The sequence below is a fragment of the Erythrolamprus reginae genome, chromosome 1 (assembly GCF_031021105.1).
Source record: "Erythrolamprus reginae isolate rEryReg1 chromosome 1, rEryReg1.hap1, whole genome shotgun sequence".
In the NCBI taxonomy this organism is placed as follows: Eukaryota; Metazoa; Chordata; class Lepidosauria; order Squamata; family Dipsadidae; genus Erythrolamprus; species Erythrolamprus reginae.
The window spans coordinates 411,512,664-411,536,993 of record NC_091950.1 but is presented as its reverse complement, the minus strand read 5'-3'; the positions used below and the strand labels follow the sequence as shown (position 1 = coordinate 411,536,993).

Sequence of the window (24,330 nt, the reverse complement as noted above, 5' to 3'; positions counted from 1 at the left end):
GCTACCTGATGAGGCCAAAATAAGGCCGAAATAGATCTATCCTAGTCTCCCTTAATTTTCAAATTCAGCAACAAAACATGTGACACACACACACACACACACACACACACACACACATACATGAGTTTAAATGGTCAGAATCAGATGAATTGCATCCTGGGCATTGAGGGAATATGTGCATTATCCTTGAGAATTCTACAGATAATTGGAAGAAGACAATAGCTTTAAAGAGCAGAAAGAAGGATTGTGAGGATTAGGAAGCTCACGGAGCACAACAGAACCTACATTGGACTAGATATTGCTACCTGAGAAGATTCTAAAGAAGATTCTGAGCTGTTTTTAAGGAATTTATAGTGCAGTGTGATTATCTGGAAGGAGCTTTTTTTCATGTTGAAGGTGGACAAATCTATATGATAGCATACTTCAGATAACTGGATGGAAACGTTCAAGAGCTATGCTATAACGTTTCAGTGTTACAGGAAGAAAAATTCCAGTTAATCATTGAGAATATTTTCATTGTGGAAGAATGACTTAACAGGGGAACCAGATACCAGAAAGATAGTTAGTCCCTTTTACTAGAAGAGCTGAGAGATAAATTGGGGGCATCCAGCTATCATAGATGCTTTTATTTGGATGAAGTAGGGATTGGAGTTTATTTGCCCAAATGACCCCTTACATCTTTCCTGTGAGGATGTCACCTGAAAAATGACACTGTCTTGTAAATAAACTGATTTATCCCTGCCACCTGGAACCACCTGAAAAAACAATGCATGGAGCAGGTGGGTGAGGCTACATTCAGAGTATGTATGTATGTATGTATGTATGTATGCATGCATGCATGTATGTATGCATGCATGCATGTATGGATTTGATTTGATTTGATTTGATTTGTATGCCGCCCCTCTCCGCAGACTCGGGGCGGCTAACAACAATGATAAAAACAGCATGTAGCAATCCAATTAATAAAACAACTAAAAATCCTTATAATAAAACCAAACATACACACAAACATACCATGCATAACTTGTAATGGCCTAGGGGGAAGGAATATCTTAACTCCCCCATGCCTGGCGGCATAAATGAGTCTTAAGTAGTTTACGAAAGACAGGGAGGCTGGGGGCAGTTCTAATCTCCAGGGAGAGTTGGTTCCAGAGGGCCGGGGCCGCCACAGAGAAGGCTCTTCCCCTGGGGCCCGCCAAATGACATTGTTTAGTCGACGGGACCTGGAGAAGGCCAACTGTGGGACCTTATCGGTCGCTGGGATTCATGCGGTAGCAGGCGGTTCCGGAGGTAATCTGGTCCAAAGCCATGTAGGGCTTTAAAGGTCATGACCAACACTTTGAATTGTGACTGGAAACTGATCGGCAGCCAATGCATGCCACGGAGTGTTGAAGAAACGTGGGCGAATCTTGGAAGCCCCACGACGGCTCTCGCGGCTGCGTTCTGCACGATCTGAAGTTTCCGAACACTTTTCAAAGGTAGCACCCAGATTGTCATCCTCCTTTTGGGGTGAAAAGGTGCATCTTATACTCCAAACATACTGTAATTATGAAAAGATGTAAATCACAGCGGAAACATAGTCCAAGTACTTGAGAAATTTGTTGCATCAGGATCTGATAAATTGATGTTACATTGTGTTTTCAGTTTAGATAAACTCTACATTTTTGGTATTTGAGAAAGATAAAGAGAAACTCTTTTTCCTGGGTAATAAGTTGATTTCCTGTCATAAGACACAGACTGAGAATTAAGGCGGTAGCTGAGCATTTTAATTCATTGTCAGAGCCATAAGAGTCTACGGTAATTATTGATGGTTGAGAATTTTAATATATTTCTTACACATGAGAGTTACAAGGTTTTAAATTTATTTGACATCTTTGTGATAAAGATTATTTTATTAAAGCTTTTCAACATTAACTACAGCGGACAGTTGAAAGATGAAGAGATTACATTGCTTAGAATGACTTCTTTAGCAGACAGTGAATCATAACATTAAACAGGCTTGATAATTATGCACAAGGAACGCTTAGGCTAATTAGCCTCTAGCTAATTTATATATTTATATACTCGCATATTTAAGTAAACAAATAGTTTATTACATCTTTTTCTTGTTAGAACATTCAGTGTAAAGCTGTAAGCATGACTTTGATATGTAAAATTCCATTAAGTTTTCAAAATTAATGTCAGGTGTATTTGTTTAGAAATTTGGGAGGAAAACAAATTTTGATCAAATATAATCTCTACAAATCCCCTGTGTATTGATGAACAGCTCACAGAAAATTCTGTTTATTCAATGGTAACATAGATATGAGGAATCTCTGGTCCTCAAGATATAATTGAATGGCAGTTTTCAGCAATCCCAAATACTGCAATTTATTTCTAAATATATTGAGAATTTGAAGTTCAACAATATTGGGAGAAGGCCATGTCATAAATATTTTATGCACATTTTATGCTCCAAACACCCTTACATTGGAAAAAAAAAGTATATTACTGACACATTCTACAAAATACTATTGTTTTTTCTTTTTGTTTTCTAGATGGAATGACTCTTCATTGTTGAATGCATCCTGCCTGTTTACTAGGGTTTACCTGTGGCAACGCCTTGTCTTTTGGGTTGAAGCCACTTTGTGGCAGACTTAATTGTGTATCAGAGAATTTCGAAGGAGCTTGACGCAGAGGAGACAGCTGGATCACGTTAACCAGACATCACAGCCACAATGGTGCTGTCACAGAGGCAACGAGATGAGCTGTGAGTACTTGAAAGTATCGCATTTTTAATGTTGACCTTGTCTTAAAACACCTGCTTGCTGCGGTCAAGTTTTATCTTGTTGAATTAACACCTCCTGCTAAACACAAAGCAACACAAATTCTAAAGAAAAGATGGTAGCAATTCATAAGGAACAAAGCACATCAGGCTGCTTCCAAATTCTAATATCTGGTTTCATATGGGAAAGTGATTACTAGACACAGGATGGCAAGAGAGAGGAAGCAGCATTATCAAAGCTGGACTCATTCTAGATGTGTAAACTGCAGCTTGCAGAATTCTTAATAAAAATCATGTTTATTATATCTCAAGAATTCTGGGAATTCATGCTCATAAAGTTGGAGGATGTCAAGCTGCCTTATGCTTCCATCCGAAAGTTTGAGGAAATTTGAACCATATTAAGATATGTTGGGGTTAATTCATAATAGATTTCAGATAATCACACATTTGGCAAATTACTGTAAGGAGTTTTAATTTGCTACAACGCCCAGTTATGGGCATATAGCCTTGTTCACACACATTTATTGTTAGCTCTTTTTTAAACCATGGTTTATTAAACATAGTTGGCTGGATACAGAACATATTCACGCAGAATTAAACTGAGTTGGTGTAATATGTCCGTCTGTCCGTCCATTACCCTGGGGGGAGAATCACTGGCCCCCTCAGAGAAGGTTCGCAACTTGGGCGTCCTCCTCGATCCACAGCTCACATTAGAGAAACATCTTTCAGCTGTGGCGAGGGGGACGTTTGCCCAGGTTCGCCTGGTGCACCAGTTGCGACCCTACTTGGACCGGGAATCACTGCTCACGGTCACTCATGCCCTCATCACCTCGAGGCTTGACTACTGTAACGCTCTCTACATGGGGCTACCTTTGAAAAATGTTCGGAAACTTCAGATCGTGCAGAATGCAGCTGCGAGAGCAATCATGGGCTTTCCCAAATATGCCCATGTTACACCAACACTCCGCAATCTGCATTGGTTGCCGATCAGTTTCCGGTCACAATTCAAAGTGTTGGTTATGACCTATAAAGCCCTTCATGGCACCGGACCAGATTACCTCAGGGACCGCCTTCTGCTGCACGAATCCCAGCGACCAGTTAGGTCCCACAGAGTGGATCTTCTCCGGGTCCCGTCAACTAAGCAATGTCGCCTGGCGGGACCCAGGGGAAGAGCCTTCTCTGTGGCGGCCCCGGCCCTCTGGAACCAACTCCCCCCAGAGATTAGAACTGCCCCCACCCTCCTTGCCTTTCGTAAACAACTTAAAACCCACCTCTGCCGCCAGGCATGGGGGAATTGAGATCCTCTTTCCCCCTAGGCCTTTACAATTCTATGCATGGTATGTATGTATGTATGTTTGGTTTTTATATTAATTGATTTTTAATCATCAATACCAAATTACTATTGTACACTGTTTTATTGTCGCTGTTAGCCGCCCCGAGTCTCTGGAGAGGGGCGGCATACAAATCCAATAAATAAATAAATAAATAAATAAAATATACTTTTATACTTTAGGCGCTCCGAGTCTCCGGAGAGGGGCAGCATACAAATCTAATAAATAAATAATATATAATTCCAGAAAAGGAATAGAGTAAAACTTGGGAAAAATAAAGGAATTGCTTGAAGACATACCATATTTTTGGAGTATAAGACGCACCCCCCCCCCTTTAAAAGAGGGTGGAAATATCAGTGTGTCTTATACACCGAATACAGCCATTTTTGCTATCCAGAAGGCTTTTTAAAAATTTATTTATTTATTAATTTATTAATTAATTAGATTTGTATGCCGCCCCTCTCCGTAGACTCGGGGCGGCTCACAACACAATAAAACAGTTCATGGCAAATCTAATAATTTACAATTTTAAATATTTTAAAAACCCCATTATTAAGCAGACATACATACAAATATACCATACATAAATTATATAGGCCCGGGGGAAATATCTCAGTTCCCCCATGCCTGACGACAAAGGTGGGTTTTGAGGAGTTTACGAAAGGCAAGGAGGGTAGGAGCAGTTCTAATCTCTGGGGGGAGCTGGTTCCAGAGAGTCGGTCCCGCCACAGAGAAGGCTTACTCCTCCCCCACCTCATTTTTGGACAGAGGGTCTGAAAAGCCTGCAGAAAGCTCCTGTTTGCTGGGGGATGGCAAAAATGGCCCCATTTTTGCAAAAAACAAGCTGGTTTTTTGCCCATTTTTTCACAAAAATGGGATGGGCAAAAGGTCTGGCGAGCCTGCAGAGAGCTCCTGGAGACTGGGGAAGGCAAAAAGTGCCTCCATCTGTGTGAAAAAATGTGCAAAAAAGGGAAACTTTTGCAAAAATGGGTCCATTTTTGCCATCCCCGAGCACCCAGGGCTCCCAGATCCTTTGCCCACCTAATTTTTGTGAAACAATGGGCTGTTTTTGCCTTCTAATTACCCCATCTAGCATGATTGGAGGAGGAATTCTGGGAGTTGAAGTCAACTAGTCATAAAGCTGTCAAGTTTGAAGAGCCCTGGGTTAGGGGTTAAGGGTGCAATTTGGCAAGTTTAAGACTTCAACTCCCACTCCTGAGCTATCATGAATGGAGGAGGAATTCTGGGAGTTGAAGTCTGCAAGTCTTAAAGCTGTCAAGTTTGGAGTTTGTAAAAAGTGTATAAAGTATTCTGCTACACTGGTATTTTATTAAATAATATATTATTACACCATTTTGTTCAGAATACCTTTTTCCCTGCTTTCCACCTGTAAAATCTAGGTGCATCTTATACTCTGGTGCATCCTATACTCTGAAAAACAAGGTAGATCTTTGGAGAAAAGTTATAAGGACCAGCTTCCTTCCTCATAAAAATTAATGGAAGAAACAAAACACATTTACTGTATCTATTTAAGGTTGTAATAAAAATAAAGATTATTTCATATGTTTTGAGAATAGCTTCCACTACAGCATATTCATTTAATTGATTTATATAACCCCCCCAAGGCAGTGATTCCATTGTGTATGTTTTACTATGCCTTAAAAATAAGTTCATTTTGTAAACAAGTAAGTGTTCCTCTGGAAGTGTCTTTTGAAGTAGCTGCTTGAGGTCCTCCCAAGGTCTCTGGGTGTATGATGAAGCAGCTGTCTGATCCTTCAGATGACTATGGCTGACTCATAGCTTTAGTTATGGATCCAGAGGGAACACGCTATACTGTTTGGTGCTGTGATTGAATATCAGTGCAGAATAATCTCTCCACGCAGTCTTGTTGAATGTATTGGTAAGTTCCATCCAAGACCACGTGCTCATTAAAGTAAGCTGAGTCTTTCATCATCTATTGACAGAAGAAAATAATGTTGACTGAGTGAGGCATCTTCTAGGCTAGAAATAATATTACTGAATTTGTTTCTGCAACATTCCCAAGTATGTATGCATTTTACTGATGCAGTCTTTCACTTTGCTCAACTCCTGTTCTGAATGGTGTCTTATGCCTACTGCTGGGTTAATATTTGTCGGGGCTGTGTTCACCTGCAGACTTTTGATTCTTTTATCGTAAACCATCTTGATTGACCTTATTGTAGCTAGAAAGGTGGAACACTTGTTTTTTTTTCAGAAATAAAGAAGGGAGAACATTGTGGCTAGAACTTCTGTACTTTAGGAGCATTAGTCTCAATCCATGTAGCATGAATTTTTTCAGGATCCTTTTTCTTTTCCTTATCAACATTATCTTTGTATGTGGATGAGGTTGATCATGTCGTGGGAACTGGATCAAAAACTCAGCCTTCCCCTATTTTATACCTTCAAGGTGTCTTACCTCTTCAGGGCTTCCATCACCAAGCAGTCTCTGCCAGCACGATGAATGGCTGGGGAAGACTCCAAGAAGTGATGCTGATGGGGTGTTTGCCCAGGTTCGCCTGGTGCACCAGTTGCGGCCCTATTTGGACTGGGAGTCACTGCTCACAGTCACTCATACCCTCATCTCCTCGCGGTTCGACTACTGTAACGCTCTCTACATGGGGCTACCTTTGAAGAGTGTTCGGAAACTTCAGATCGTGCAGAATGCAGCTGCGAGAGCAGTCATGGGCTTCCGAAGGTATGCCCATGTTACACCAACACTCTGCAGTCTGCATTGGTTGCCGATCAATTTCCAGTCACAATTCAAAGTGTTGGTTATGATCTATAAAGCCCTTCATGGCATCGGACCAGAATATCTCCGAGACCTCCTTCTGCTGCACGAATACCAGCGACCGATTAGGTCCCACAAAGTGGGCCTTCTCTGGGTCCCGTCAACTAAACAATGCCGGTTGGCGGGCCCCAGGGGAAGAGCCTTCTCTGTGGCGGCCCCGACTCTCTGGAACCAGCTCCCCCCAGAGATTAGAACTGCCCCTACCCTCCTTGCCTTTCGTAAACTCCTCAAAACCCACCTTTGTCGTCAGGCATGGGGGAATTGAGACATCTCCCCCGGGCCTATACAAATTATGTATGGTATGTTTGTATGTATGTCTGCTTAATAATGGGGTTTTTAAAATATTTTAAATTGTAAATTATTAGATTTGTTATGAATTGTTTTATTGTGTTGTGAGCCGTCCCGAATCTACGGAGAGGGGCGGCATACAAATCTAATAAATAATAATAATAATAATATTGCAAAGTATAGCAGTGCCACCTCAATGGCATTTCAATGTCATGGTTACCGTATTTTTCAGAGTACAAGATGCACCTTCCCCCCTCTAAAAGAGGATGGAAATGTAAGTGTGTCTTATACATATACAGTCATTCCAAGACCACCTGTGAAAAATGAATTTCCGTGAAGTAGAGGAAAGATATTTTTTTAATGTATTTAACGAGTATTTGGACTTTTAAAACCAACCCTTTGCATTAAGCAGTAATTCTACAATGTTTCTCAGCTGGAACTACATGTGATATCCTACCAGTTTCTTTAATAGAGTATTGTAGTACTGTAGAAGAATTTTATGAATTTTTAATGGATTTAAAATTTTCAATGGGTTTAATGGTTTAAGCCCCCTTTGAAAACCCGTGAAGTAGCGAATCCGCAAAAGATGAACCGCGAAGTAAATTACTGTACAGCCATTTTTGGCTTCCCAAAGTTCTGCCTCCACATTTCATTTTTCTGAAAAATGGCCCTGTTTTTTGGAAGGCCTGCAAAGTGCTCCTGGTGGCTGGGGGAAGGGGAAAAAATGGGTGAAAAACGGGCCTTTTTAAAAAAAAACAGCAGCAATTTTACCTTTCCCCAGGAGCACTCTGCAGGCTTCCCGAGCCCTCTGTGTGTCCCATTTTTTTTTTTTTTTTTACAAAAACGGGTGAAAAATGGGCCGGTATTTTTTGCAAAAACAGTGTTTTTGCCTTCCCCCAGCATCACTCTGCAGGCTTCCCAAACCCTCTGCGTACCCCCCCCCTTTTTTGCAAAAAACCCCAGGGGGGGTTGAGAGGTTTTGTAGGCCTGCAGAGTATTCCTGGGGGCCAGGAAGGACAAAAACTTTTCCCCCCTTCCTTCCTTCCTTGAAATCTTGGTGCATCTTATAGTCCGAAGTATAGGGTTATTCGTCTCATTTACACCAACCTTATCTTAATCATCTTTTTGATGAATAGCTCACAAAATTTCTAAAAGTATTTTTTAGCATGACAGCGTTTGAGAGTGGATAGCTGTTTATAACTTACAGTACAAGTAGTCCTCAACTTACGATCACCAAATGGGCCCATAATGCATGTTGTTAAATGAGAAATTTGTGAGTTTCCCCCAGTTTTATGACATTTATTGCCACATTTGTGAAGCACATCACTGCACGTGTCAAATTGGTAACTCAGTTGTTAAGCGAATCTGGCTCCATGACACAATGCAAGTCCAGTTGTCAAGCATCCAAATGTAAATAGCATAACCATGGGGATGCTACAATGGTTATAAGTGTGAAAAAAGATCATAGGTCACTTTTTTCAGTGATGTTGTAACTTTGAGTACTATCTATTAATGTGTTGGCCTCATAATATAGTCCAGATATACAACTCTTACAATGCCTAGTCACCTTGACCCTTAGTCAACACATCAGGGGGTGTTAAGGATTATAACTAAACATGGTGTTGTGTGTGTTTATAGTGTCACACAATTCTATACCTGAAGTGGCTTAAAAAAAGAGATACATAGAAACATAGAAGTCTGACGGCAGAAAAAGACCTCATGGTCCATCTAGTCTGCCCTTATACTATTTCCTGTATTTTATCTTACAATGGATATATGTTTATCCCAGGCATGTTTAAATTCAGTTACTGTGGATTTACCAACCACGTCTGCTGGAAGTTTGTTCCAAGGATCTACTACTCTTTCAGCAAAATAATATTTTCTCATGTTGCTTTTGATCTTTCCCCCAACTAACTTCAGATTGTGTCCCCTTGTTCTTGTGTTCACTTTCCTATTAAAAACACTTCCCTCCTGGACCTTATTTAACCCTTTAACATATTTAAATGTTTCGATCATGTCCCCCCTTTTCCTTCTGTCCTCCAGACTATATAGATTGAGTTAATTAAGTCTTTCCTGATACATTTTATGCTTAAGACCTTTCACCATTCTTGTAGCCCGTCTTTGGACCCGTTCAATTTTGTCAATTTCTTTTTGTAGGTGAGGTCTCCAGAACTGAACACAGTATTCCAAATGTGGTCTCACCAGCACTCTATATAGCGGGATCATAATCTCCCTCTTCCTGCTTGTTATACTTCTAACTATGCAGCCAAGCATCCTACTTGCTTGGTCTGCTACCAAGAGGTGCCAGGTTGGTGCCAGGTTGAATGATTTAGTGCAGGGTTAGGCAAAGTTGGCTCTTCCATGAGAGAGTACTACAACGAAAGGGAGAGTACTACAGCGAAGGCAGACAGTCTTCCAGTTAATTAAATATGGCAGAACATGCTCAGCTGACATTCCATTGATTTCTATAATTGCCATGCTGCTTATGGAACACCTGGATCTTATAGACTGAATTAACGGGTAGTTTCAGAGGCACAGCATCTTCAGCTAATCTTAATGGAGGGTGTTTGGGAATGCTATCTTTGAAGACCTTGGGTCCTAGGCTGTTTAAAGTTGAATAGACAGTTACCACCATTTTAGATTGAACATGAAACCAGGTTTTATGCAGAGTTAATTTGCTTGTTCCAAGATGACATATCCAATAGGGATATGTGTGTGGGGGGGAAGGGAGGGAGGGAGGGAGAGAGCACATGCACTTCTCCGTACTGAAGGAGCGGGTCCAGCAGTCACATGGGTTGCTCATGTCCAATCCGGTGGAACTGAGCCTAGTATTAAAAAAGCTTGCCGGATCCGCCCCTTCCCCAGAATTCGCTCAGTTCGCATATCCTGCGGTTGTATTGTGATAGCTCGTTCAACATTCTAACACCTTCCCTTCGTTCCTTTTCTTCAAAAGTAGTAAGATTTGTTTTATCATTATTATTTACTTGCACCAATAGCGCCAGCCGTTTGCGGCTCGGCTTTTTTCCTTTGGAGAAGTTGCGGTTTCGTTTCCCCCCGGCGGTTTTGCCGGTTACGATTCCTGCGGCCGCTTGTGGATTCTTCTAATCCTTTGGCCTGGAGGTCCTGGTGCAAGTATTAATCTATTGAATTATTGATTATTTATTGTATACAATATATTTAAGGGCTTAAGAAATACCTCCTGCGGAGTGAGACGCCTTCTAGTCTCCTGGACTTAGTCGATCGCTTCCCCTTTAAGAAATTTACGGGGCGATTTTTTCGGCGCGAAGGCCTTCGCGCCCTTTTTAAATCTAGGCCTCTCGTGTTGGCCTCCTGCCAGCCGCGTAGGCCTCAGTCCACCGCGTGGATCCCGGAGCGGGCCTTGGGGGTCCCAGGCTAAATTCTCCACCGGCTAAGCCTCCAACCAGAGTGCCTTGGTTTACTTAATTATAAAGTTTAGGGAGGCTGGCCCCGCTGGATTTGGGGGCACGAACTCTGGGTTTGCCCAGATTGTCCTCAAGTTTCAGCAGCTTCGAGGCCTCGAAGCAGGATCCATTCCTCTTGGGAAGTCCTTGAAATTCTTCTCCTTATTATTCAGTTATTGGCTCAGCCTTGTCTTCTGTTAATTGTCAGACTATGGCTACCTTTCCCAAGAGAGGCACAACTAAAGGTCCCAGAGAGGCCAGGCCTACAGGCGATGAGATTACTAGTATCCCCCAGGCCTCTTCCTCCTCTTCTCCAGGGGCCCGCCCCTCGACCAAGGTCACCAGGGCCGAGAAGAGAAGGGACCTAGCCCTACAAAAAATCCATGACAAATCAGCAAAACGTTTGAAAGGGCAGGCCCAAGTAATCAGTAGTCAAGACCCACCAGAGGCTTCTAGTCTTCCTCCTTCTGGGGTCCCTGTGTTATCTCTGGATGAGCCAAACCTAGACAGACCCCAACCTAACCTATGGGGCATAGGTCCAGAGGAACCAGATATTATTGAAGATTCCCCCCAGCCAGGATCCTCCCAGGCCTTTAGGGATTCTTCTGCCATTTCTGCTGATATTTCCAGCTTACCTCCTGAGTTCCAGTCTATTTTTGCTGTGTTGTCCAAAGCCATTGATGCCAAACTCTCCACCATCAATGAGCTTCCCTTACCTCTTCCTCCTTCTCGCTCCTCCCGCCCCTTGGGTTCTCCCCCAGCGGTCAGAGCTCCTATTCAGGATGATTCAGATTCCTCCCAGGATGAATATGAGGATATAGAGGATGATGAGGATGCCTTTCAAGGCCTATCAGATGATGAGGAATCCCAAATAAAGGTTCCTCCTCCAATTACTATTTTTCCTTCTCAATTATTCAAATCTCTCCTCCTCAAAGCTAGAATTTCTACGGGATTAGCGGCCCAGGAGAAACAAGCCTCCACTTCCACTGATCCCCCGGAGGAGAATTTACCTTACTTCACAGAGGAACAGGAGGATAACGAGGTAATTCCTATGCCTAAGTTGTTTAAAGATGCTTTACTCAAACAGTGGGAATTTCCAGCCTCTGGCCTTAATCCCTCCACCAAGGACAGAAAGTTGTACAAACTTTCCTCTTCCTATGAAGAGCTTCTATCCTTTCCCAAACCGGATGAACCTGTCAAGATTCTTCACTCGGCAGCGGCTGTGCCAGGCGAGGCGGAGGAAGTCCTCCGCCCAGAGGACAAGCGCATTGAGCAAATGCTCAAAAGAGGATTCACCGCTGATTCCTGGGCCACTAAAAGCTCTGCAGCGGCTTCCTTTTTCTCCAGAGCCATGCTGCTGTGGCTTCGCCAACTTCAACAGCATATTCCTCCCGATGACTTGAGAGGTCAACAAGACTTCAACAAGGTCTTTGCAGCTGCCCAGTACGTGGCTGATGCCACCTTGCAATCTACTAGATTTTCTGCTAAGTCTATTGCAGCTTCTACTACGGCAAGAAGACTCCTATGGATTCGCCCTTGGCAAGCGGGAGTTCGCCAAAAGTGGCAGTTATCCCAGGGTCCCTTAAAGCGCGACCTTCTCTTCGGTGATCTTCTGGATCCACTCCTCACGGAAACCACGGACAAGAAGAAAGTTTTGGGTCCAACCACAAAAAAGGCTACCAAAACGCAGTCCTTTCGTCGCCCAGGGCGCCAGCAAGATCAAGCGGCTTCCTACCAGAGATCTCCAGGTCAGTATTCCCCCCGCTTTCGTTCCCAAGGTAGGAACTCCAGGGGTAGAGGGTTTCGCTTCCAAAGGGGAGCTTCCTCTAACAGGGCTTCAAAAAAACCTAGATGGTAATCCTACCTCTATTCCCATAGGGGGTCGCCTAGCTCATTTCGCCTCTAATTGGCGTCTCACCTCCAAGGACCCTTGGGTCATTGACACTGTTCAAACAGGCCTTCTTTTAGAATTTATTTCTCCTCCCCCTAAACGTTTTATTTCCTGCCCTTCTCCCAGGTCATCCTCAGATTGTAACCGTATGGAGGAGGCCATTTCTCATCTATTGTCCATCAGAGCCATTCAACCGGTCCCTTCCGGTCAGAAGGGCCTAGGTTTTTACTCCATCCTATTTATGGTTCCAAAGTCCTCCGGAGGTTGGAGAGCTATTTTGGATTTAAAGAAACTAAATTTATTCATCAAATATAGGAAGTTTAAGATGCACTCCTTGTCTTCTATTTTGGCCGCCATTCACTCGGGAGATTTCATGGTCTCCTTAGACCTCACTGAGGCCTACCTTCACATTCCTATAGCCAAATGCCACAGAAAATTTTTACGTTTTTCCTTTCAAGGCAGGCATTTCCAGTATAGGGCGATGCCATTTGGCCTTTCCTCGGCCCCTCGGGTCTTTACAAAGCTCTTGGGGTCCCTGGCGGCCTATATCAGGGCGTTTCCCATCCACATTTTATGTTATCTTGATGATATTTTGATTCATGGGAACTCCCTAGAGAAAGTGAAAACAGACCTTTCTGTCACCATGTCAGTCCTTCAGGACCATGGATTTTCCATCAACTTTGATAAAAGCCACCTCCAACCTTCCACATCCATTTCTCACCTGGGATCCATTATTGATTCAGAATCCTCCCAGGTTTTTCTCTCTCCCGAGAGAAAACTCAGTATAGTGGAGTTAATTTCTAGCATTTTATCTAATTCTTCAGTTCCCATAGTCACTCTATCTTCCCTTTTGGGGAAGATGGTGTCATGCATAGGCATCATTCCCTGGGCTCGCCTTCATGCTAGGGAACTCCAGTGGCTCCTGTTACCTTTTCAGAGATCAGGGCACAGCAACTCAAATCGACGCATTGTCATCCCACTGAGTGTTCGCAGATCCTTCAAGTGGTGGAAGTCTCCGGCCATGGACAGAGGATCCCCGTTCAGGTGCCCGGATCAATTTGTCATCACCACAGATGCCAGTCTATCGGGATGAGGCGCCCACGCCCAGGGGATGATAGCCCAGGGCACGTGGTCCCCGGAGGAAGCTTCCAGGCCAATCAATTGGCTAGAGTTAAGAGCCGTTTCCCTGGCTCTGAAGCATTTCTCTCCTCGCATTCCCAACCGGCACGTTCTCATTCTCACCGACAACATTGCCACGAAAAGCCACATTTGCAGACAGGGGGGCACGAGATCCAAGGCTCTCATGAGGGAGGCCCTCAAGCTGGGCCTTTGGGCGGAAAAACATCTCCAGTCGCTCCTAGCCGATCACATCTCGGGGAGTCTCAACGTCCAGGCGGATTGGCTATCCCGGGCAACGATAGACCCAGGAGAGTGGAACCTCCATCAAGACCTGTTCCATCAAATCACCCTCAGATTCGGCCTACCAATTCTGGATCTCTTCGCGACCAATGCGAACGCCCAACTCCCTCGCTTCTATTCCAGATTTCCATCCCCGGGAGCGGAAGCAATCAATGCCCTCCGGAGTCCATGGCCTCCAGGCCTACTCTACGCATTTCCTCCAATTCCAATCCTCCCGGACGTGATTCACAAGGTCCTCACCGAGAGGGCCCGAGTAATCCTAATCGCCCCTCACTGGCCCCGCCGGCCCTGGTTCGCGGATCTCCAACAGCTGTCCGTCCAGGACCCTTGGCGACTCCCCGTTTCGGGGAATATGCTGCGGCAGGGGGCCTCCTTCCATCCAGACCCGGAGTGGTTCCACCTCACCGCCTGGCTGTTATCAGGAGAGATTTAGAACTGCGTGGTCATGACCCCGATTCAGTGGAGGTCATTTTAAAGGCCAGAAGGGGTTCGACCAATCGAATCTACGACCACACGTGGTCCAAGTTTCACCAGTGGTGTCTACAGGAAGGTCTCTCCCCTCTGTGCATCCCCATACACAGAATAATTTCCTTCCTTATGCAAGGCTTCCACAAAGGACTTTCCACCAGCACCCTCCGGCGTCATCTGGCAGCCATTTCATCTGTCCTAGGAGGTCCCCGCAGACAGCCTCTCCGATCCTTCCCTGAAGTTCAGGAATTCCTCAAGGGCATAGCCAACCTCAGACCTTCCAAGGTCCACAGGTACCCATCCTGGGATTTGCCACGGGTTCTCCATTCCCTCACGCAGGCACCATACGAACCCCTAAAATCGGCGTCCCTCAGGTACCTATCCTTTAAGGTAGCATTCCTGGTGGCTATTACCTCTGCCCGACGCATTTCGGAGCTGGCTGCCCTCTCAATCAGGCAGGACCTTTGCCAATTCCATCAGGACAAGGTAGTCTTGCGACTGGACCCCACCTTCTTACCCAAGGTCAGTTCCATGTTCCACAGATCTCAGGATATTGTCCTACCTTCCTTCTGCCTCCAACGAGACCATCCCTTGGCAATTAGATGGCACACCCTGGATCTCACCAGAGCGCTGAGAATCTATATCCAACGCACAGGACCCTTTCGGAGGTCAGAAGCACTTTTTGTAGCCTATCATCCCAGAGTCATGGGGGCCAAAGTGTCTTCAACAGTAATAGGCCGTTGGATCAGAGGGACTATATCTAAGGCCTATGAGTCGGCCTCCCTCTCAGTTCCAAGGAACATCACAGCGCATTCCACCAGGAGCGCAGCCACCTCGGCCGCTTGGGCGACTCAAGCCCCGTTGGAGGAGGTCTGCAAAGCAGCCACTTGGGCCTCGCCAAATTCCTTCATCAGGCACTACAAGATTGATTCTTACGCTTCAGCGGACGCTGCCTTCGGCAGAAGGGTACTCCAATCCGTTATCTCACACGATAGCAAGCTAATCCCACCCTAGGGACCATCTATTGGGTATGTCCCATGTGACTGCTGGACCCGCTCCTTCAGTACGGAGAATAGGCGTTGATTGCTTACCTGAACGCCTCTTCTCGTACGGTGAGCGGGTACAGCAGTCACTTCCCGCCCTTGTATGTGTCTTCTTTACCTTTCTATATCTTTCTTCCTCTAACAATGAGAGTTGAACACTACAGAGCTTCACAACTGAGCCTAGTCTATGGATTCGCGAATTCTGGGGAAGGGGCGGATCCGGCAAGCTTTTTTAATACTAGGCTCAGTTCCACCGGATTGGACATGAGCAACCCATGTGACTGCTGTACCCGCTCACCGTACGAGAAGAGGCGTTCAGGTAAGCAATCAACGCCTATTTCAAACAAGTTCTGGATTTACCAAGTTAGTTTTGTTCAACAAGGATGTTGACAAAAATATTGTTGGCAATGTGTTGGCAAAAATATTGTTGTATACAATGAAGAAAACCTTTCTGCTGGCTTGATGACTCATCCTTCCGAGATCAATAAAATGAGGACCCAGATTGCTGGGGGCAGGTTGTTGACTCAGTGAACAGCTTTGAGAGGGCTGTAAAGCACTATGAAGCAGTATAGAAGTCTTAAGTGCTATTGCTGTTGATGGTCTCTCAATAGTAATAAAATGGTTAGTTGATAGTCGGTTAATCAGGTTACTGATTAACAACCTGATTAACAATCAGGTTGCTGTCCTGGTTCAATAAACCAAGTAATGCTGTTTCATTTTGGTCACAGCCTGCCTGCCATCATTCGATGCCTTTTGTCCTTATTACTTGAGTCTGTTTTTACCAGCTTTTACCAGCAAATCCTTTGGAACAGAAAAAGCTGCTTGTTTAGACTAGAGCAGTGATTTTCAACCTTTTTTGAGCCGCGGCACATTTTTTACATTTTAAAATTCTGGGGCACACCACCAACCAAAATGACACAAAATGACACCCTAAGACAATCTCCTCTCCTTTTCCATCCGTCTCCTCCCCACCCTTGTGTGTGTATACACGCTCTTGAACCATTTCCAAAACAGGTGAGGGCTGGGGTTTTTTTCTCTCTTATTCTTTGTGTGCTTTTTATCATATGCTTTAAATCAAGAGTCACTTCTCTCTCTTGTTTCTCTCTCTTTCCTCTCATTCTCTGTCTCAATCATTTTCTCATTTCTCTTTTTTCCTCTCCTTTTTCCTCTCATTTCTCTCCCTTCCTCTCCTTCTCTCTCTCTCTCTTTCTTTCTTTCTTTTCTCTCTTTTTCGCTCTCTTTCTTGCTTTCTTACTTTCTCACTTTTGCTTTCTCTCTCTCACTCACTTTCTTTCTCTCTCTTGCTTTCTTTCTCGCTCTTTTTCTCTCTCTTGCTTTCTTTCTTTCTCTCTCACTCATTCTCTCTCTCTCAGCAAAAAGTTGCGAGACCAGAACCTGAGCTTCCTTCTTCGCGGCACACCTGACCATGTCTCGCGGCACATTAGTGTGCCACGGCACACTGGTTGAAAAACACTGGACTAGAGAATAGCAATGTGCATCCCTTACATGTTTGGTTGGAATAATAGTTGCATTTATTTTATGCTTCCTTGGAGTGGGGGGAACCCAGAAGGGACCAAAATTGCATTTATATTACCTTGATTTTTTTTTTAAAAAAAAAAATCTGTTTAACCAAAATCTGATTAACCTTAAACTTCTGTATGAGTTTTTCTGGGCAGGAAAATCATAAAGTAATCCAAATGTCAAAAAATTAGCACCTTTTACAATCATAACACTCCAATTGCATATCAGGCTCTGTCGATAGTGCGTGGATAATTCTAGTACATATGAATGGAAAAGTTACCTTTGCAAACAGGTTAGGTAGGGCTTCAGGATCAGAGCCTGCATTAGCTTGAGCCTGGATATAGATCTCTTAGATCTCATATTTGCAGCTGGAATAAGACAAAATTGCAACAATTTGGACCAGCTCAGGCTTTTAATCAGTTAGACCTCACCTATCGCTGGTGTTACGTTCCAGACCCGGCCGTGATAGGTGAAATCCGCGATGGGGAATTTATCGACTGATAGTACTTATTTAAGTATTTATATTGTAATTGTTTGGTAAGTTTTCATTGTTTTAAGTGTTTATAAACCCTTCACACACAGTATTTATTTTAGATACAGTATTTAAATACAGTATTTACAATTTTAGATATATTTTTTTTTAAAAACCTGCCGATCGAGTTCCGCGGGCTGTTTAAATCTGCCGATTGACTTCCTCTGAAACCTGCGAACCAGCGAAGATCCGCGAATGATTTTTCTCATTAATATTTCGTGAAAACCCACGATGAAGTGAAGCCGCAATAGGTGAAGCGCGGTATAGCGAGGGACTACTGTATAGCAAACTGATGTAAGAGAAGGATTAGATTGGAGGCCTCTAGTAATCTCAGTTATCAGGGGAAAAGTGCAGGGCTAGAGCTTCCCCATGATCTAAATTCAGACACTGCAACTGGCTCATATTTATGGGGTATCCCAGGATCATGTGATCAGCTTTTCCAACCTCCTGACAAAGTCAGTGCATAAACCAGATTCGTTTAACAACCGTGTTACCCACTTAACAATTGCAGTGATTCACTTCATCACAGAGGCAAGAAAGGTTGTAACATGGGGCAAAATTCATTTAACATCTTGCATAGCAACATAAATTGTGGCCTTGGTTGGGGTTATAAAATGAGGATTCATCTGTACCATCATTCTTTCAAAACCCGATTTAAGTTTTACATTAATGTCTTTCATCCAGCCCATTTTTAATTCCAGGAATTGATTCAGGATTTCTATTTGCCACAGTGGGTTTTAAGAAAGAAAAGATGTGTAGCTCAATGTGCTTTGCCATCCCCTTTCAATTACTTACATGTAGATTGATTTTTTGTTGTATTTATTACTTTTTTAATGCCACCCAACTCTCCTACAATTTTAGGCAGATGTTAAAACAAGAACATGAGAAGAGCCATGCTGAATCAAGCCAAAGCCCATTGAGTCCAGCATTCTGTGGCCCATAGTGGCCCACCAATTGTACATGGGGGTCTTGAGCAGAAAGAGAAGGCAAAACCATCTCTAGTAGGGAGTCCAAAATTCTCCCCTCCACTGCATAGAATTTAGACATGTATTTAACACTCCTAAATCTGCCAAGCAGTCTAGGATGACAGAAGAAACAGTTATGTCAGAAACCTCTGACAAGTCTAGGCGAAGGCTGGTTTCCTTTCTTCTCTGGCAAAATAATTACTGTTACTATTAATAAATGTACTGTAAGATAAGTTTTACATTGCACAGAACTATGACAGATATACATACGGATTTCAATGAGTTATAATTTCCCTTTCAGAACAAAAGGGAACAGTTTTGTCTCCATGTTGGTTCTGGTAGAGCAGGTATTGGGGATAACATAGGTTGGGGACTATTACAAATTCTTGTGATATTAATCTCTGAACCAAATCTCTTCATTTAGAAATCGAGCGATAGCAGATTATCTTCGTTCTAATGGCTATGAAGAGGCATACTCTGTTTTTAAAAAGGAGGCAGAGCTTGATGTGGTGAGTATATTTCTCATATTCCATCTAGGGGGGATAAGTCTTCCCACAGTCTCTTATCAGTAGTCATATAGTGTCAGCAGTCTCCCCCACCAAAGTATAGTATAATGTCCCATACTCGTAGTTTACTCTTAACATTAACAATGAATTCCAGATTTTGAAAATTGTAGCTACATGTTGTTGGATTCTGGGCAGGCTTTGTAGAGACAGAGTAGATACGAGCATTCAAACTATGTGTATAATGATAGCTAAGGGCATTTAAAATATCTGTATAGCAGTTTTCATTTATTTAATAATGAAGCAAATTGCAAGAATAAACTGAATGAATGAATGAATGAATGAATGAATGAATGAATGAATGAATGATAAATAACCTAACCTTTTCTTTTTATTTAATCTTTTTTGTTCTTTTAAAGTTCATCCTATATGTGAAAGCATTATATTATATTCTGTGAAATATATTTTCTAATACTAGTTCATCTTAATATTTTGTGTTTAATATTGTATACTAATATATACTTTTTAGAAGATATTTATTGTTCTATAAAGGTACCTCATTGATTGGTTTTCTACAATAAAATACTTTTAAGTTTTTAAAAAACGTCTAAGTGGTGTAGAATGCCATCTTTATAAATTAACCTTTTTGAATATTTATTCCATTCACCTTCCAGTATGATCTGGAAATATCTCAGATCTTTAGACATGTTGACACTACATGAAATTTAAATACATGTTAATCTCAAATCTGTGAAAACATCAAATTTCATTTTCCTTACCAAAATACTCACTTGAGGCTCCAATTTCATTACCCTGAATCTCATTCAGATAAAGTCCTATTGTAATCTCGTTTGTGTAATTGAAAAAGAGGGCTTGATGAGAGAAGTGCCTCCTTATCCATCTATCTCATTAAATATTTTTTCCCCGGAAGGTAAAAAGGAGAATCTGAATATGCTAAATATTTATGTTATTCAACCACGAGGGAGGCTTTATCTCCTTATGAGAGAATAAAAGAGAAACCAGAAGAGGGTGAATTTGGTAAAGAATGAATTAGTGAATTTAAAACATTTTTTAAAAAAATCAAGCAATAGCTACTCTTCTTAAAGGAATTAACAAAAAAAATATTTCCATCTCAAAACAGCTGAGTTAGAAACATTGAGACATTTCAATAATGTTCTTCGGTAATAAACAGAAGGCAGGTTTTCATACCGCAGTGCATATTTTAATCAGCTCATTGGTTCAAGACTGCGCTTCACACCCAGTAACTGTTAATGACCATTATCTGTGGGTAATTTTTGCTGACTGTACTTTCTACATTTTTCATTTGACCTTGCTTTTTATTGCTTTCTTCCTTCTCTCCTTCCCTAACGCTCTTACACATTTAATTCCCAAGAAAATACTCCATGCATCTGATAATATGGATTGAGATTCAAGAAAGTGTATTGGTAATAGACAATTTGTTAGTGTTTTTAAACTACTATAACACCTCCTGTTTCCTTACACAACTGAAGTAAGCATTTGTATGTATGGATTATATTTTATATAATCTGCCTATAGTCTTAACTTACCTGTTATTCATCAGGTTTATCTGCGGAAGCTTCTTAGCAGCTACATTCTTAAGATACATTGGCGACAATTTTTATTTTTCAGCAATGTGGATCAGAATAAGACTTGCTGCCATGAAATATGTTGATTTTCATCTAGGTAATATTTCAGGCAGTCTGCCTTTGAGAAATAATATCTGGGAAAAGAATCTAGAGAGCTAATTAGAGTTTTTCCTGCCTGCTGCAGGAAAAATGGCTGAGTTAGGTAGATCTTATATTTGTATGACAGATCAGTACAATATGGGCTCAAATGACAACCGTGTTAACTTTACCAATGATCTTTCTAGATATGTACAGTGATACTTCGTCTTACAAACGCCTCATCATACAAACTTTTCGAGATACAAACCCAGGGTTTAAGATTTTTTACCCTCTTCTTACAAACTATTTTCACCTTACAAACCCACTGCCACCGCTGGGATGCCCCGTCTCCCAACTTCTGTTGCCAGCGAAGCACCCGTTTTTGCGCTGCTGGGATACCCCTGAGGCTCCCCTCCATGGGAAACCCCACCTCTGGACTTCTGTGTTTTTGTGATGCTGCAGGGGAATCCCAGCAGGGTAATAGCAGCCACGCAAAAACGGGCGCTTTGCTGGCAATGGAAGTCCAGAGGTGGGGTTTCCCAGCGAAGGGAGCCTCAGTGAAATCGCAGCATCACAAAAACACATAGGTCCGGAGGTGGGGTTTCAAGGACTTCTGTGTTTTTGTGATGTTGCAATTTCACTGATGCTCCTCTCGCTGGGAAACCCCACCTCCAGACTTCCGTTGCCAGCGAAGCGCTCGTTTTTGTGCTGCTGGGATTCCTCTGCAGCATCGCAAAAACACAGAAGTCTGGAGGTGGGTTTTCCCATGGAAGGGAGCCTCAGGAGAATCCCAGCAACGCAAAAACGGGTGCTTCGGCTGGCAAAAGGGGTGAGTTTTGGGCTTGCACGTATTAATCGCTTTTCCATTGATTCCTATGGGAAACATTGTTTCGTCTTACAAACTTTTCACCTTAAGAACCTCGTCCCGGAACCAATTAAGTTTGTAAGACGAGGTATCACTGTACTTCACAATCCCCATACCTCCTGGTGGGTGATAGTGCAACAAATTGTTCACAAAAACGCAGCAAGCAAACTTGGTACCGACTGACATTTAGCTTTGTAACAAGCATAATACCTCAAGTCATAGCACTTTTATTTTACATAGAGTTTTCAACTGGCAGTAGTAGGTTTGTAATGATTCCTCATTAAGTTCCACATTTTTATTAAACCAGAAGTAGTTCTTCTACTCTTCTTGAAGAAGAAAAACCAAACATGGGGGGGAAAGCCTTGATTTGTTTAATGACTTTGGTCTGCTTTTTTTTCTCCCCAGAATGAAGAATTAGATAAGAAATATGCTGGGCTCTTGGAAAAAAAATGGACATCAGTTATAAGATTACAAAAGAAAGTAAGTAGAAACTTAAATTGGTATGTTACGAAGACAAAAGTGCTGAGATTTTTAAGCAGCATCTGAAATAAAATTTTTGAAGAGCTGTACTTAGCTACTTAGTTACTGGTTTTATCTTCATATTTAGGTTGGTCTAGTGCAGTGGTTCTCAACCTGTTTCACAGGTGTCACCTAAGATCATGGGAAAAGACTAAAGCTCCTATTCTCGTGCCTTGGAACATATTTTTACAATCCGACTAATCAGGCGTTTAGAGGGGGTTGTCCCTCCGACCTTCCTGCCAATCAGCTTAAAGCTCTGTTGGGAGGATTGGCGCTAGATTTATGGTTGGGGGTCACCAAAACATGGGAACTGTATTAAAGGGTCGCGGCATTAGAAAGGTTGAGAACCACTGGTCTAGTAGTTAAGTTACCAGGCTAGAAAGCAGGAGGCTGAGTCTTGTTTTAGGCATGAAAGCCAGCTGGGTGAGTTTGGACCATTTCCCCTTTTCAGCCTAACCCATCTCACAGGGTTGTTGGTGGGGAAAAGAAGAGGAAGATGGTGTATAAACTTGAATTATTTTGTGTTTAAATTATTTATGAGAATAATGAAGACAGGATGAAAATAAATGTTTCGTCTTTCCTATAAGGAGCTCAAAGCAGAGTTATGTGACCACTATACAATATAATTGGCTGAAAGTTACTAACTGGCCCAAAATTATTCAGTGACCTATCTGCCAAGTAGGTTCTCAATGTCTGAATCTCCTACATCCAAGTTCAACATGCAATAATTTCCTCTTAACATTTTATTTTAAGAACATTACACCAAATAGAATTTTTACTTGTTTATAACTATATAAATTCTGTAAAATTAGACCCTTTGACATTTGTTCTGGAGAGCTATTCAGAAAGTAATATTAACATAGAGTAGTTCTGATCAAAACCAACTCTGGCTGATTTGTGTTCCCTGTTTACATAAAGAAACAAGTAAAATGTGTAAATAAAAATTAAATAAAAAAGTATCAGAAAAAAAATAAAGACTGACATTCATTAATTTCTAGTTTATAACACTATTTTTTATTCGTAAACCTTTTGAAAAAGGATATGGTTTGAGATTTGTTGCTGTTGTTTTAAACAGTGTACCCTTTCCTATCTCTCTCTCTTGATTCTCTGGAAACTTAGGTTATGGAATTAGAATCCAAATTAAATGAAGCTAAAGAAGAATTTACATCAGGTGGGCCTCTTGGTCAGAAGCGAGATCCTAAAGAATGGATTCCCCGTCCCCCAGAGAAGTATGCATTAAGTGGGCACAGAAGTCCAGTCACAAGAGTAATTTTCCATCCAGTTTTCAGTGTTATGGTCTCTGCTTCAGAGGATGCTACAATAAAGGTAGGACCTTCATAACTATACACTCTATTGTTACTGTGTTAAGATCAATATCTGGTGCAAAACCAGTATGGTAGAATAATGACTATAGGTCCTTTAATACCATTTTTATTGTTGGTCACACAGCCAGCTATTTAGGCTTGATTTAGCATTTCTCCGTACTGAAGGAGCGGGTCCAGCAGTCACATGGGTTGCTCATGTCCAATCCGGTGGAACTGAGCCTAGTGTTAAAAAAGCTTGCCGGATCCGCCCCTTCCCCAGAATTCGCTCAGTTCGCATATCCTGCGGTTGTATTGTGATAGCTCGTTCAACATTCTAACACCTTCCCTTCGATCTTTTCCTTCAAAAGTAGTAAGAATTGTTTTACCATTATTATTTACTTGCACGGATAGCGCCAGCCGTTTGAGGCTCGGCTTTTTTCCTTTGGAGAAGTTGCGGTTTCGTTTTCCCCCGGCGGTTTTGCCGTGTACGATTCCCGCGGCCGCTTGTGGATTCCTTTAATCCTTTGGCCTGGAGGTCTCGGTGCAAGTATTGATTTATTTATTCATTATTGTAATATGATTAAAGGGCTTTAATATACCTCCTGCGGAGTGAGACGCCTTTCTAGTCTCCTGGACTTAGTCGATCGCTTCCCCCTTAAAAATCCTATCTCGGAGCGATTTTTCGGCGCGAAGGGCTTCGCGCCCATTTTTAAATTTAGGCCTCTCGTGTTGGCCTTCTGCCAGCCGCGTAGGCCTCAGTCCACCGCGTGGATCCCGGAGCGGGCCTTGGGACGCCCAGGCTTAATTCTCCACCGGCTAAGCCTCCAACCAGAGTGCCTTGGTTTACTTAATTAAAAAGTTTAGGGAGGCTGGGCCCCGCTGGATCTGGGGACACGAACTCTGGGTTTGCCCAGATTGCCCTCAAGTCTCAGCAGCTTCGAGGCCTCGAAGCAGGATCCATTCCTCTTGGGAAGTACTTGAAATTCTTCTCCTTAATTATTCAG

General features: G+C 42.6%; 1 protein-coding gene across 2 annotated transcripts in view; it reads left to right on the top strand.

The window, feature by feature from the left end:
• Nucleotides 1-24,330, top strand: part of PAFAH1B1 (platelet activating factor acetylhydrolase 1b regulatory subunit 1) — an 88,636-nt gene that overhangs the window by 32,449 nt on the left and 31,857 nt on the right. For both annotated transcript variants that reach the window (XM_070735241.1, XM_070735242.1), the window contains exons 2-5: nt 2,538-2,749; nt 18,875-18,959; nt 21,909-21,983; nt 23,142-23,348. In XM_070735241.1, the coding sequence (XP_070591342.1) occupies nt 2,718-2,749; nt 18,875-18,959; nt 21,909-21,983; nt 23,142-23,348 (399 nt within the window). In that variant the 5' untranslated portion in view covers nt 2,538-2,717. The remainder of the gene's footprint in view (nt 1-2,537; nt 2,750-18,874; nt 18,960-21,908; nt 21,984-23,141; nt 23,349-24,330) is intronic.